The sequence below is a fragment of the Oxyura jamaicensis genome, chromosome 2, assembly GCF_011077185.1.
Source record: "Oxyura jamaicensis isolate SHBP4307 breed ruddy duck chromosome 2, BPBGC_Ojam_1.0, whole genome shotgun sequence".
In the NCBI taxonomy this organism is placed as follows: Eukaryota; Metazoa; Chordata; class Aves; order Anseriformes; family Anatidae; genus Oxyura; species Oxyura jamaicensis.
Genome location: NC_048894.1, coordinates 24,411,468 through 24,426,195, shown reverse-complemented (window position 1 = coordinate 24,426,195; position 14,728 = coordinate 24,411,468). Strand labels below are relative to the sequence as shown.

Here is a 14,728-nt window from a genome sequence, read left to right as displayed (position 1 = left end):
CTTTCATCCCTGCTCACTGCAGCAGGGGCTTACCCAGTCCCCCAGTTCCTAAGGCAGGTGTAGTTATTACAAAGCCTCTGATGGAGTAGCGCAGCTTCCCTTCCAACCCTGTCTCAGAACCCAGGCTTATACTCGTCCTCTCTTCTAGCAAGCAGCAGCGATTTTGGAGTCCGAGAAAAGTAACAATGCAGCTGCCAAAACAGGAGCACGGGTAGCAGCAAGGTGTTCAACGCTAAGAACTTTCACAGAGTAGAACACAGTTAAAAGCATGAAGTCATCTTTATTTCAGTACTTTGACAAAATACTCATAAAATTCAAAACTTCTACCATTACAAAAATAGGTCTCTACAAGTGATATTCTGTCTGCACTGCCAGTAGCAAATATTATGGGAGACTTGTAACTTCAGTAGCCTTGCCAGAAAAAGTGCAAGTGAACTTCTCTGAATGTAGCTCAATTTCCTTAATACACCAGTTTCATCTTCGCAGCCTTTTGATAAATACACACTTCATAAGTTAATCATTTAAATTAGCATTCCACAATATACATGTAATTTAATGATTTTATTTGCATGACCACAAAGTGCCTATATACATAAATCCCAGTCTGCAGGGGTGTGCCAGTCGCAGCGCTGTGTTCTGTTGGTCCCACACTATACACGTTGTACAGAAGCACAGGAAGAGCACGGGTTTGCAGAAGGCAGCCCACTGCCATCCCTGCCAGCGATGGAGGTGGTGGAAAGGTATTATCTTCTCATACCGGTGTGCAGCTGAGTGTACGAAGTCGAACCTACAAGGGAGAGAAATATTTTAATTGCAGTACTTGGAATAAGTAGGTGAGGACTCACAAGTGACACGTTACTTGGGTAAGTAAGCTTGAAAGATTTTATGCAGGAAATCACTTAAGAACAAAACTTCCTCAAATGATGGATTTTATGCTGAATTAAGACTAGTGCAGTAACTGCCCCAAATCACCAAGTTTCATAAATTATGCCCCAGTGATCTGGCAATTTCCTTGATGCATTCCTTTTACAGCACCAAAAATGATCATCTACAGAACAAGACGGCTGTAACCCTCTAATCAAAGTGGTACAAAGAAGTTTCTCTTGCACGCCAACTCCCAGTCTTTGGGGTATATTTTTCTCCATCCAGCTTAAACTCTTAAAAAGATGCCAACTGAATCCTCACTGTGCATTTATTAGACACCAGGGAAACCTAACATGTTACTGATAAACTCCGAATCTGTAATTAAAGCACACTTGCAGGCCTCCCTTCAAAGAATGTAACAGTTTTTTTTTTACTGTGCTGCTTGCTCTAACACAGAATAACCTGCTCCTTAAGGCAGAAAAAGCCTGAAATCGCAGCCGTTTGTTACATCTCACAGAAGCAGCACACGCTTGTTCCACCTTGCAACTGTGCCGTGCGCTCCCCATGAGGAGCGCCTGAGCCCTTACCTGACTGCACGCTTCCCAGTCGCCTCTGCAGTGCCTCCAGCCGGTTGATGTAGTCTGTTAACGCTCTTTCAGGATCATAGTTCTGCAGCTGAGAACAGGCGAATGAGACCGGGTTCAAATCGGCATGCATACTGTGGAACCTAGGGCCAGAAGGACACGTTTCTTTTTTAAAAAACAATGTCAAATAACAAATAGTCAGCAGACACAGCAGAATGCTGTAAGCAGAGAGACCTACTGGCTGCACGTCTGCTACCTTACCCACTGAGTAGTACCTCCGTACCATTTACTGCCCGAGCCCTCAGACTGCCTCTCCCAGAGAAACCGCCTTTCCCACCTGCCTTTTCTTTCTACTGCACCTGATTTGTTCCTGCACTTCTCTGGGACAAAGACTGCAAAATCCTACTGAGACTGAAGCAGAAGCTGTATCAGATTTTCTGTTAAGAAGCTTGTGTGAACGAGGACACGGCCACCTTTACAGGACTCTGGCTTTCTTCAGTACTTTCTATAAGTAAAAGTCCAGAATAGCTAAAATATACATATACATATATGTAATGTATATAGATGTAAACCATTATGGTTGCCACAAACTAAGATTACAAACATTGAGGTGGTTTATATAAAAAATAAAGAACCAAAATGGCTTGAATCCAATCTTCTTTCCTAGCTCAGAGCCCATAGCTCCACAAGACGTTATCCAATGCTGACGACACTCTTAAATAACTCGCCTCTGGTGAAAAATAACTGATTTCACTGGCACCTGAATCACCGATACCTCTGGTATCACAGCTCTGGTTTAAAGCAAAAGGGTTTAAGCAAGAACAAGCAGCAGAGCTAGCATGCAGCTTCCAACCATGGTCTGGCCATGAGGCTGTGGTAATTAGTCCCAGCCCACAGCACCCAGTGCCACGGCGAGCTGCCCGGCCCAGCCCTGCTTCTCCCCTTCTCTGGGGCAGTGCCTCCCTGTGCCACCACCTACTGCCACCCTTGGTCGCAGAGCAGAGGCTGCACAGGTGCAGATCTGCAACAGTTCCACCCAGGGAACCGACGTCACCTGGGAACGGGACAGAAGCCAGGCAGCAGGACTCTGCAAGCTTTGGCTTTGATCAGGTGACACATTAAAAAGCAAATCAAAGGCTTGAGATGCAATTTGTCACATTTCCTTATGAAAAAAAATAAGATCTGGCATCAAAGATTACAAACCTTATCAGTAAGCACTGATACGTTCATTTAGTTAAATGGTGTTATGGCAGAGAATAATAATCTGGAAGAAAACTCACTTATGCTGAAAGTTTATAGGAGATCTGGGAGGCTCCATGTCTGATCGAGACCTACAGGAATGTCTTTGCTCTCCGTAAAGATCCATGCCGCCAGAGAATGAATCGGGCCGTAATTCGTTACCTAAATCCATAAAAAACAATGTCTTGAAAACTGAAAAAACAACCCTCCTAAAGCAATACCTTTTGCACTTCACTGGGAATTTCAAATGCAAGTTTTCTGTTTCCTTATCACACACACAAAAAAGGCGTTTAACAAAATGTAGATATTTGTTAAAACTAGTTAAAATTAGAAAACCAGAGGTGAAATCCTAGCCTGATGTTAATGACAGAACTCTCACAGACTGTGCAGATCAGGCAAAAAAAACCCCACACTGCTGCTACCAAAAAAGCCAAACAGAAAACCTTATTTCCCAAACTTTAAGCGATAATGAGAATGAGAGACTTCTGTTCTCAGGAAAAGGCCAGGGAGGACAGTTCCAGAGGCTCTGCTGGCCCAGCTTGTGGCTCTGCAGGGGACTTGTAGTTGCTGATTCCTCACCAGTCCCTGTCCTCAGCACTCGCTCTCAGAGCTGGGGGTGCAGATCTCGAGAGAAACTCCCTGATGCATTATATAGACTAGTGATTGTTCTAGGTGTGGAAACCATCAGAAACCTGAGAAACAGGTTAGTCCAAGCAACTATAGCAGAAGGAAGGGGGCACAGAAGCCCATTTATTCCAGGTGAGGAAAATGCAAATTAAAAAAACGTCTTCATTAAGCAACAGCATAACTTATTAATAGCATTTTTTCAGTCTTTACTGGACTACAATATACCTGTGTTCTGGCTAAAGACATCCCTATTGATACTCAGTATACCAGAACCTGTAACTCTGTGCCATCGACGAACCAAGAACTTCATTCTGGAATTGAAAAACAAAATAGAAAAACTCAAAACTTCAGGTTAAATGAAACAGTCATTAAAAAAATGCTGCTTGTTATATTCTAGAAGCCAGACATAAGAACTCCTTCAACAGTGAGCAAAATTAATGGACAGGCTTTTAAAACCTGACAATTCAGTAGAAAGCTTCCTTATACACATTCCTAGAGCCTCAGCAAATGATCTGTTGCCAAAATCTGCTTTCAGTTTCACCTCTGCCATTCCAATGATTCCAGAGGTACTACCTAAGTCAAAATAGACAGCAGATGGGTCAAGCAACTGAAGAGCAGGGCATCAGCATTTGAAAATTGTACTAAATAAACTTTTTGCCCTGTCACATCCCCAAAATTGTACCAGCAGAGTGTTATGAGCAAAAGCCCCAGTTACAGTAGGTATATAAATAGTTCCTAGAATTTACACTACATACAAACCTCAGATGAATAGCAAGCAGAAGTACTTGGGAGTTCAAACCTTTGCGAAAGAGGTTTATTAGCAGCATAGCAATGCCATGGCAGTAATAGCCTTCACTTGTTCCTCCTCATCTATTCCTGTTCCTCCTCAGCCTGAGGCCTCAGAGGACAACAGCTGGATAAAATCAGTTCATCAATCTGTATTATACTTACGTGCAAGAATTTAACTGTTAAAGGAAATTAAGTTGCAGAAAATACCTTCGTAAATGAGTGCACACTCTAGAATTGCCACTAATTATCTTTCTAAAATTATGACCATATCCAATACATTCTGTCTTTGATTATCAAATACAGAGCCATGAGTATTTCGACTAGAATCAGACTGCTGAGTACCTCACACAGCTTATTTCTGTGACAGAATTTACCCAAGCTCTGCTCAACTTGTTATCCTACACAGCACCTACTACATTAATGACTACCAAAAATGTACAGTTGAAACAGGGTGGAACATGAGAAGTTATAGACTCAGTGACACAGCTAGAAACATATACAATAAAATGCACAGCCATGTCTGTTCAGAACTTCACTTCCTCCAGCTTACCTTGAAATCGCAATGGACACTCTGACCGCAGAGCGAAACCTTGTAAAACCCTTTGAATGATGAGTGATGATTTCAAGGTCCGTGTAGCAAGGCTGTCCGCCCATTCGTGCAATGAGGGCCAGCGTGGCTTCTTCACACTCCTGGAATCCACCTAGTAACAGCAGCAAGTATTTTTTCTGATATATGAGAGCCTTCCGAAAGCTCTCTGCTCGTAGGTATTTTCCATAAATTCTCTAAAAGATGAAAACAAAAGAAGAACCATCAGTCTTAGGACTTTTAACATTGCTACTCCTACAGCATTGCTGGGATTATGCATTTCTTGCTATCACGGAGAAGACTGCACTACAGCTCACACATGCTGAGTGTAGCTTCATAATTTGAGGACCTCTAGAGCAGCAAGAAATGCAGCATGCACAAAATGACAACACAGGTGCTTGCTTAGCGTTCTTGGGGAGAAAAGTTAACAGAGTTATGTATGTGAGGATAAGAACTTAACATCTGAATTTAATCTGCTCACTTAGAATAAACAGAGTGAACTAAGGAAAAGAATAGGCCCAAACCAAAATGAAAAATACCTAGCCAGAGTTACTATGCAAGCAACAAAGTTTTCCTACCCTTAAAATAACATTTTCAGAATCTGATCCCAGTTCTCTGAGGAAAGCTTCGCTCCTGATTTCTGCTCTCAGCTTGGACAGCTCTGCATCTGCTTGTTTCAAAGACTTCTGCAGTGATAGCTTTTCTCTGTTCCAATTTTCCTTCTCAGAGGCAACAAGGGTATCAATATTAACTCCAAGATCTGATGAGTGTCTGGAAAACTGAAGGGGAAAGAAATTGAATTTGAGCCACACAGTTTGGAAAAACCTAAGCTGTGTCATTCTAGTCATTGGTTTAGTGGAGAGTTCATTAAATTACTGAGAAAAAAACTATTGACTGAAAGGATCTGAGGTCATACTGGCACCCTAACACCTCAGATACAGTGAGTTTTGGAGCCTGTTTAACATCCTAGAAAAAGATAACTACTCCAAAAATATTTAAAAAAAAAAATCCCTCTCATTGAACTATACTAGCCTCATGATCTTGAAGCGATCAGGATCTATTTGCTGCTCGCCTGGCTGAATAGATACAAACCAAAGTGGAATTTAGCAAGACAAAGGCGGTTAAAATCACAAAGTGTACATTAAACAGTGAGTTTAAACAGCAGCCATTTACTCTGCAGGAAGAAAGTCGAGAAAGTCAGCTTGAGTGTTAGGGTAATCTCACAGCACGTCACTTTCATGCCTATATATACTTAATTAATTAGTGCCACCAAAGACATACATAGTCTCCAGAAGGTTGTCTGTGCTGGTATCTCCTCAGTTCTTCCTCCAGTTTCATAACAGCATTCCTCAAATTATTCTTTTCCTCACTCAGCCTGCTGACAAAGCCTGTCAGCTCAGCATTTTGTCGCAGCAGCCTTTCAGTCAACGAGCTAGACGGAGTTCCTGGTGGCAGCGTGAGCTTTAGCTAGAGGGAAAAAAGAAAACCAAACAATTTCCATTACATTTGTGTTGCCAGCTTGAAAGTAAGTTTGGCTTGAAGTAAAAATCCTTTTGTGGATCATGACAGTAACTTTGTCATAACTTACTCAGAGAAGCCATAAATGTACATGAAATTGAGAGGTTAAGGTGAATTTTTCTTCTGTGCTCACCCTGTATGTAACAGCAGGATGTTTTCATGCAAGTTCAACTATTCCAACTATAACAACGTGCAAAGCTTTTTTTTCCCCCCCCACTTTGCTTAGATTTATCTAACTTAAAGGAAGGAAAGACCCCAAGCTTTTTACAAATCATTTTGAATACACTTGCTTAAAACGCAGGTAAGGACCCAGCCAGGCTGAGTTAATATCAAATATTACTGAAATCTTTGTAATGGGTTACCTCAGTTCATGTTTTATACAAATGCACAGTGCTCCATTTCTGACTGCCTTTCTTTTGGTAATTACAGGGCAATTAAAGTCAATGTGTTGTACCAACACAATATAGTAAATGTTGACTTTGACTTTAATATCAGAAAGTACTGAGAAAAGTTTCCTCAGCAAAAGAAATATTGCTGAAAATATATTTTACTAAAGAAAAGCTAGGAGATTCAAAAGAAAAACTAGGAAATTCAAAAATTAATAATTATAATGGAAAAGTCTTAAAGCCAAACCTTCAAATTTTAAATTAAGATAATTAAAATTAAAGAAAATAATAATGAAAGGAATAGGGGGAGGTTTATTCTTCACCATCTCCAAAGCAGCATACTGACTGGGGGAGATTTTCCTCCATGAAGCACAGAGCTGGATAGCCACAGATTTAATTACTTGCTGCTTTCCACTCACATCTCAACATCCAAAATCTCCCACCGAAGTTATAACGTTGCACTCTCACCTCTTCCAGATAGGACAATCCAGGTAGTTTTTGCAGGTCTGAAATAACTTCTTCAATAGCACTCTGTATTGCAATGAAGTCTTCATCATCTGCTGTTTCAAACTGCAATCTGAAATTACACGGAGAGTTTCAGCAGCACGCGTGGTCTAGCAGCACGAAGCCAGACTAACACAGCAGCCACACGGTGTGTCGGTGTGTCAGGAAGCACACACTGGACCTTTAGCAAATCGTGTACGCAGTTACCGGAGAGATGTCAGCGTAATCAAATCATTCAGGGACTCTCAGGTATTTAAATTAAATTGGCTCAAATGTATAACAAATTTGCATTGAAGAACTCCTACTGATTCTGAGAACAGAATATTCTACATGAAGAACATTTAGAGATACTTTGCTTCTCACTTATCTGTTGTACCTATTTGAGAAAAATCTTATGGTATTTTTAAAATGTAATGCATTTCATTTTACCCAAATGTTTCAGAATAAATGTTTAATATTAAATCACCATCACAGCAACAGAAAAACAGATTAAAACCTCCTACACTATTTTTTTTCCATAAGTAGACAGCAACCCAAGAAAATAACCCAAGATGCACTTCACTTGACTACAAAATGTAACTGTGGGGGGGATGACACGACAGCTAGGGGGATATATCCATAGCAGTAATTCCCATATACTTCCCCTTACACAGATATTTTTTTAATTACTGAATTGCTTTAAAATGATCTTTTGCCTACACCATAAGCACATAAATCTCATCGTTTTGCAGAAAAAAAAAAGACAATTTTGTTGGAACTTATAAAGGACCATATTAAACATGAAAGAGTTAACAAAGCACTTGGCACTCTGTGATCCTGTTTTACATCAGCACATCAAGTAAAAATAAGCATATACTATAAACATAGAAAACCAGAAAAATTAGTTAGGCTTATAGTGTGATTTATGATTAAAACCTGATGTATCAGCTTGCTTACTGCTATTAACAAAAACAAATAGCTGAAGACTGGTCTAACCTGCTAGCAGCTTTTCGAGCCAACTTCTTCAGCTTTGGAGATGCGTTTTGCAGCTTTTGTCTGACATTTTCCAGAATTTCAGTAGCTGCAGACAGGTCTCCTCCTCCTCCTCTTCCTGTCAGCGTGGGGTAGGTTGATCCATTTGTCTCAGCTCCTTCAATTTTTTGCTGGAGAACCCAATTTCTTGTTCTCTCATTGGGTGTATCCCAAGTAGTCTGTACATAGATACATACACACATCAAATGCATGTCAAGTGCTTGAAAATAAAATCTGAAATACGCTCAAAATTAAAGAACAAAATTCTGATACTGAAAGGAGTGCAGTGTGACTACGCTACTGCAGTACATCACCGCAGCTGTTAGTTGTGAAAGGTACCGTGTGATGCCTTTCTTGATTAAGGTCTAGCAATCATTGATCTAGAGTGTGAAGCCATTCAGTACACTCAGCTGCTAAGAAGCCACCCAGCCTTCCCCTCCCCCCCATCATCATTTCCTTTACCAATTGTGCCTGGAACTTGGACATTGGTGCCCAAATGTTTTTGGGACCAATTTACAGTCACAGAAACAGGACTAGAAATGCCCACCATGGTCACAGAGTCAAAGGCTTTGGATAATTTACTACAGCATGGTACCAATGAGAAAAAACAAAACAAAACAAAACAAAACAAAAAGACACAAAACCCAATCAGGGTTCTGCAGATGTCCCAGGAAGCAGCAGGAGATTCACTGTTTGATACTCTAGGAAGATCCTGGGAAAGCAGATCACACCGAGGCAGGGGAAAAGCCCCAGGAGCCAAGGCCAACTTGATCCAAGGGAGAATTGTTTCTTGACCATGCTGTCAGCATGGTCAAGAAACCATGAGCGGGACAGCAACATGTATGAACTGAGAGCTGCAGAAAGCCTGATGCTATCAGGGGTGCCAACATATTCAACATCCTGCCTCTAGTGCTTCAGAAGAGTAAAAGCAGTAGCCAAATTAGGTGAAGACAAAAATGCCCTCTTTTCTCCGCAAAGAAACAGCTGTTTGAGGGGAAGCAATGATTCCACGATGGGCAAACAACATGCTCAGCAAAGAGGCAAGTCTCCCATCAACCACCTCCTTTGGCACTATCCACAGATCACTCACTGACCGTCACTAATCTCCTACAGGAAGTTTCTAAAGAGTTTTAAAAGTCATTTCAAAACCATTACAGAACTGCCCAAACTTTTTATGGGGGAGAAAAACTTACATGCAACAATGGTTCCAACTTTCAGTCATCCAAAAATTAGGCTAAATTCTGAAAGTAGTTTTTCACCTTGATTTCTCGTTTCTATTTTGCTTGCTGACATACATTCATGCATAGGCTTGTTTGACTACATACTCATTTAATTATTGCAATTGTTGGGAGATCACTTTTTGATATTTCAAAGACCTCTTGTGGTTTATGAACTAAGGATTAAGAGCACTGATCTGGAGCACTCCCGAGCTTATCCATGAGACTGGGTGGGGGGAATATTAGTCTTCTACTATACTAAAATACAAAGCGTGTGTATACAGTCAGATGCATTTCTCTTGCTCACCCTCCTCCTTACACATCTCTAGAGCATCGTTCTCAGGGAACACGCGTGAATAGATTTAGCATTCCAAACTAGAGTGCTTTCCCTTTCTCTGATGCCTCTACTTTGGCATATGCAATCTGCAGGCTATTTTATAGATAAAAGACAGACAAACAAAACTAGTTGAACAACAGAATTAAAAGCAAAAATCGCACGGTTTGGTATCACACATCACTCTCAGTCCTACTGTACCTCATTTTGATTGTGGCTTGCTGTTCTTTCGGTTTCCTTTTTTCCTTCACTCTCCTGCTTTTTGATCTGCAGTTCTTGGATTACTTCCTGTAACTTCTTTGTCTTGTTCTCTAATTTATGAATCTCTTGCTCTTTCTGTCCAAGTTGCCATTGAAGGTCTTCTACTTTGGACTCCAGTTCATGAAGTTTTTTCTGTGCTGCTATGTTAGCATCTTGTTCTGCTTGCAATGCTTTCCTCTGGATTTGCCTTTCTTTTTCCATTTGCTGACTCACTTGCACAGATTCTAGTTTGTACTTCTCCATTTCACTTACTAACTCCACTATACGGTCGTGCTTTTCATCCATTTGTTTTTGTAGTTCTTTAAGTAATTCCTCAGACGGATTAGGTGTTCCGGCTTGCCCCTTATCTTCAGCACTTTGAAGCTGAGCACATAGCTCTTTTTCCCTTTCTAGGGCACTGCTTATTTCAAGAGCTCGAACCTTCTCTGATTCAAGAAGCACCTGCAACTCAGAATTACGGCCTTGTTCACGTGACAGCTGGGCAGCACTGAGTGCTTCTTGGGATTCAATTTTCTGTTGCAGCTCACTTGACAGTTGTTTCTCTTGTTCCAAAAGTTTATTTAACTGCAAGTTCTTTTGTTTTTGACCTTCGAGTGAAAATTTTAAGTCCTTCCATAAGAAATAGAAGAAAAAAATATTAAATCAATGTGTATGAACTTTGCATTACCTTCTGCAAATTGCAAATATGCTAGCTCTGCACACTTTGTTTTTAATGGGTTTTGCAGTTCACAAATTAATGTCAATACTCTGAATATGCTTGATGTTAAAGATGTATTACAGGTGCCTTTACTCTAAAACCAGATCATCCTATAAAACAAGAAAATTTGTAACGCACCTTTTTATAAGATACAAGCAGCTATAGCTTAAGAAAGCTACAGTTTAAGCAGCTGAAGTTTAAGAAAACTAACTCATTTTACTTTCTAAAACTGTGACAGTGAATTTCCAAGTTAAGATTTCAAGATGCAAATAAATCTACGTTATTCAAGTGACTGCTTTTTTTGTCTTAATGTGTTAGGATACTTGCTCTCTCCCTCACTACAACAGATACTGCAGAAGTACCAAGGAACTTATCAATGTATTTTCTCCTAAGTAAACTCCCTAGTGTGGTTTTCACGAGGTGAGACTGCTGACCTATAAAACAAAGATAAATGCCTTATTTCCTCATATTGGCATTCTAAAATAATACTACTTATGAGTTAGGTTGTGGGGGGTGCTACTTGTAGCCATGTGAGCAGTGTCCTCTCCCCTTGAATAGCTGAGGGCTATTATCAAGAGTAGAATATTTACAGATATAAAAGTCCTATTGATTTAAATGGCTTTCTTCTTTCCCTCTTTTTTTTTGCCACACAGCTTCTATACATCTTTCTTCAAGTCTAAATGATACAATACTGTTGTTCAAGACAAGAACATGGAGTACACATTGGACTGAAATGTAAGTCGAGAATAAATGTTGACCAAAATAATATTTGTATGCTCCTTTTCCTTCCATAATTCCAAATGGCCTGGAACATTTACCTCAAGCTCTTCTCTTCGTCTTTCCTCGCTGCGTTCCATTTTAGCTTTTTCTTTTTCCAAAGCCCACTGTAGCTCTCTTGATTTCTTCTGTTCGCCAGCCATTGTGTCCTTGAGAATATCTAGCTCAGCTGCTTTTTCTTTAACTTCAGTCCTGAGAAAGAAATGGGCAATCTTTACATTAGACCATGGCTTTCATGCTACCACAGTAACAGCAGTAACTAGATACTTCATTTTGTGAACTGAGAACTCTGCTCCTGTAGTAGCGTAACAATGAAAAGACTATTTAGAAAAAACAAGCTATTTCAAACATCAAAAGAACTGCATAGCTCAAAAATGACAGAAATAGTGTGTCCGTACTCCTAACTTTGTAGCTGCCGTTCTCCACAAATTGGTGGCTCAGAGGTAGCTAGCGTTCAACTTAATCCAACCATTGGCCAAAATTTGAAAGGATGCAAACCAACATCTTGCTGCCACATACCTCAAAGGATTTTTCTTTTCGGGGATTCGGTGAATCTATGCCCTGAATTTGCATTTTTCTGCAAATTAGCTTTTTTTTTTTTTTTTTCAAAACAATAAAAAAGGCAAAATAACCTTTCTCCTGATGATCAGTAAAGGAGGCAATCTGTAAGTCAACATAAATTTGAACTTTCTCTTAATTTATCATCACTGACCTGAATGTTAAAATACTGTATACAGGCATAGCAATTTACTAAAGACTTCAATAGTAATAGCTTTCCTGGGTGCCAAATGTTTTGCCTGGTACATCTGCTGTTGGCCACAACAAAGCAACATTTCAAGTCACATGAATTTCATACGAAAGTAGTTGCTAAGTCATCTCAACCCCGCAATTTTGTCTCCATGTTCCATTTTAGAAGCGAAAAAAAAAACACCTTAATAAATATGGTGCTACGGTGCACTTATTAGTTTGTATACAGCAGTCTAGTGTGTCAAAATAATAAAAAAGATATTAAGAAATCGTTGAATCAAACTATGAATTAGATCATGTTAATCCATAGAATTTTTCTTTTTTTGTCAAATGGAACAGAAGTCTCTTTTCTGTTAGGCATGCTCTACAGAAAAACTGAGATGCAGTTACATTACAAGAGATCAACTTCCTTAATAAAAATAGTATTATGACAGTGACAATGATATTTTTCTGTTGTCACCCCAAGACAACACTGAAAGGCTAACACTGAAAGCCATACCTGATGGTTTCTAGGTCCTTGAAGTGCTTGTGCTGTGCTTTCAGGGTTGTTTCAAGCTCTAGTTTGGCTTGTGCAAGTTCATTCTTCAGCTCAGCACCCATCATCCTCTCTGAATTCAGCTGTTCCTGAAGTTCAGCTGCTCTGTCCTTCACACTCCGGAGCTCCACTTGCATTTCAAGTATTTGTGACTGCTTCTGCTGCATGTTATACTCCAGCATTTCTAATGGAAGCATCATTAACAAGGAAATCAGTCTAGTAACCAAACACCACCACTCCTTTGGGTCAAGATTCCCTTAGCACAAAGTATGACCACAAAGCTATCACTAGCAGTGATACTAGAAAAAATAAAATTCTTTAAATAGTGGGGTGAAAGTAAAACCACATCATTTCACTGGAATACATTTCATACTTTCCAAGAAATCACTTCAACTCTTAAACTTATTTTAAAACTGTACACACAACCATATCAGTATTTATTGTTTTGATTATGACCGACAGTTAGCTATGTATACTTTTGACCAGATATTTGTGACAGAACACTGAAAGCATTTTCAGACTAAGTTTAAAATATATTTGTTCTCTGAACTTTTTGTTGCCCATTCTAACTGCTTCTGAATTTACACATTATCATTGACTATCCGACTTTGATAATTTCAAAGCTGTTGAACCTAAACACTGAAGCACAGAAAATAACTTTAAAATACAAACTCATTTTTTATAGCAATTGAAATTACTTCACGCCACTTTTGATTTGATACAAGTCCTAACAACACAGACTACATTTTAATTTTTGAAGATTACTCCAATAAGATTGAAAAAGATGAGAAGTAAGCATGCTCAGAATATAGGTTGAGCATCAAAATTGGAGACCAAAAATGTCAACAGTCCTCCACCTAGAACTATACGAGCACTGGCATGAAAACATGTTGAAATTGACATAAATTACCACATAAATCACCTTGGCTTTTTGAATCAATTTCTTGTTCTCTCTTTGGATTACTTTTCATAGAGTTCATCTGAGCATGCAATACTTGAATCTCCATTAGCAAACTTCTTCTGTCGGCATGCTGAAGACAGTCCATTGCTGCTCTCTGATTAGTAGCCTAGGAGGATTGAAAACATACTTGAAAGCAGAACTCCAGATTTTCTTAGAATATCTGTGGTGTGGGTATAAAATTTAATGATATATTCACAGTGCATATATATTCAAAACATTTTCAATTAAGTCATGATTAACACAATATTATAATACTATAAAGAATTCTCTTTTTAAAATCATTTATTTATTTCTCTGCTGGGCATCAAAATAATAGAATCAGAAAAGCTATTGGTTTTAGGGCAAATTATGATTTTCCTCACTAATCCTTCCATGTCCCAAAGAAGGTAAACGACCTCTCTCTGCCCCACAGCAACCTTATACCTTACTCTTCTTATAACTTTCTTCACATATATAAGCTACCTCTTCTCTCAGGCAGTATAACATAATTAATTTAATGAAATCACACTCAGGACAACTATTTTTAATTCAAATTTATCTCTGAAGGTTGTATTTTTTTCTATAGCTTGTGCATCCAAAAACTTTTCTTAGTAAAGAATTCTTTCTACAAGACATACTTTTTTTCACCCATTTGATGTCACAGCTACTATTATGCATATATTTTTCAGTGATATATACATTAAAAAAATCAAAAACTAACAGACATAAACAAATCTTAACATAAAAATACTTTAGTCACCTGCTCTTGTAGTCTGTGCTCTAACTGATTCATCAGTATCACTGCATCTCTTGTGCCCCCAAGTTCCGCAAGTTCAGTTTGAAACACAGCAAGAAGAACACTCTGTTCCCTCACAAAAACCTGTTGAATGGTGTGCAGGAGTTCTCCTCGCCAGTCTGAGTCACCTTCAGGAGATTCTGAACTTGCATAAATCTACAACAGGACATAACGCCAATTTAAGCATTTAGCAGAACTGAAAGATTATTACACCAGGAACAGATGTTATTGTTTAAGCAAAGTGTGTGTTTTTGGTGAAATATTGAGCATCTCTTACGTATCTTTCATTCATACAAACAGATACATTTATTGCACA

General features: G+C 39.2%; 1 protein-coding gene across 8 annotated transcripts in view; it reads right to left on the bottom strand.

The window, feature by feature from the left end:
• Positions 1-260: 260 nt before the first annotated feature.
• The window catches only part of AKAP9 (A-kinase anchoring protein 9), a 110,341-nt gene continuing 95,873 nt past the window's right edge, over positions 261-14,728 (bottom strand). For all 8 annotated transcript variants that reach the window (XM_035319223.1, XM_035319218.1, XM_035319220.1 and 5 more), the window contains 14 exons: positions 14,377-14,568; positions 13,599-13,743; positions 12,641-12,860; positions 11,436-11,586; positions 9,861-10,529; positions 8,073-8,287; positions 7,062-7,170; positions 5,971-6,156; positions 5,268-5,468; positions 4,654-4,886; positions 3,540-3,625; positions 2,729-2,849; positions 1,452-1,591; positions 261-787 (listed from right to left, as the gene is read on the bottom strand). In XM_035319223.1, coding sequence (XP_035175114.1) covers positions 744-787; positions 1,452-1,591; positions 2,729-2,849; positions 3,540-3,625; positions 4,654-4,886; positions 5,268-5,468; positions 5,971-6,156; positions 7,062-7,170; positions 8,073-8,287; positions 9,861-10,529; positions 11,436-11,586; positions 12,641-12,860; positions 13,599-13,743; positions 14,377-14,568 — 2,712 coding nt within the window. In that variant the 3' untranslated portion in view covers positions 261-743. The remainder of the gene's footprint in view (positions 788-1,451; positions 1,592-2,728; positions 2,850-3,539; positions 3,626-4,653; positions 4,887-5,267; positions 5,469-5,970; positions 6,157-7,061; positions 7,171-8,072; positions 8,288-9,860; positions 10,530-11,435; positions 11,587-12,640; positions 12,861-13,598; positions 13,744-14,376; positions 14,569-14,728) is intronic.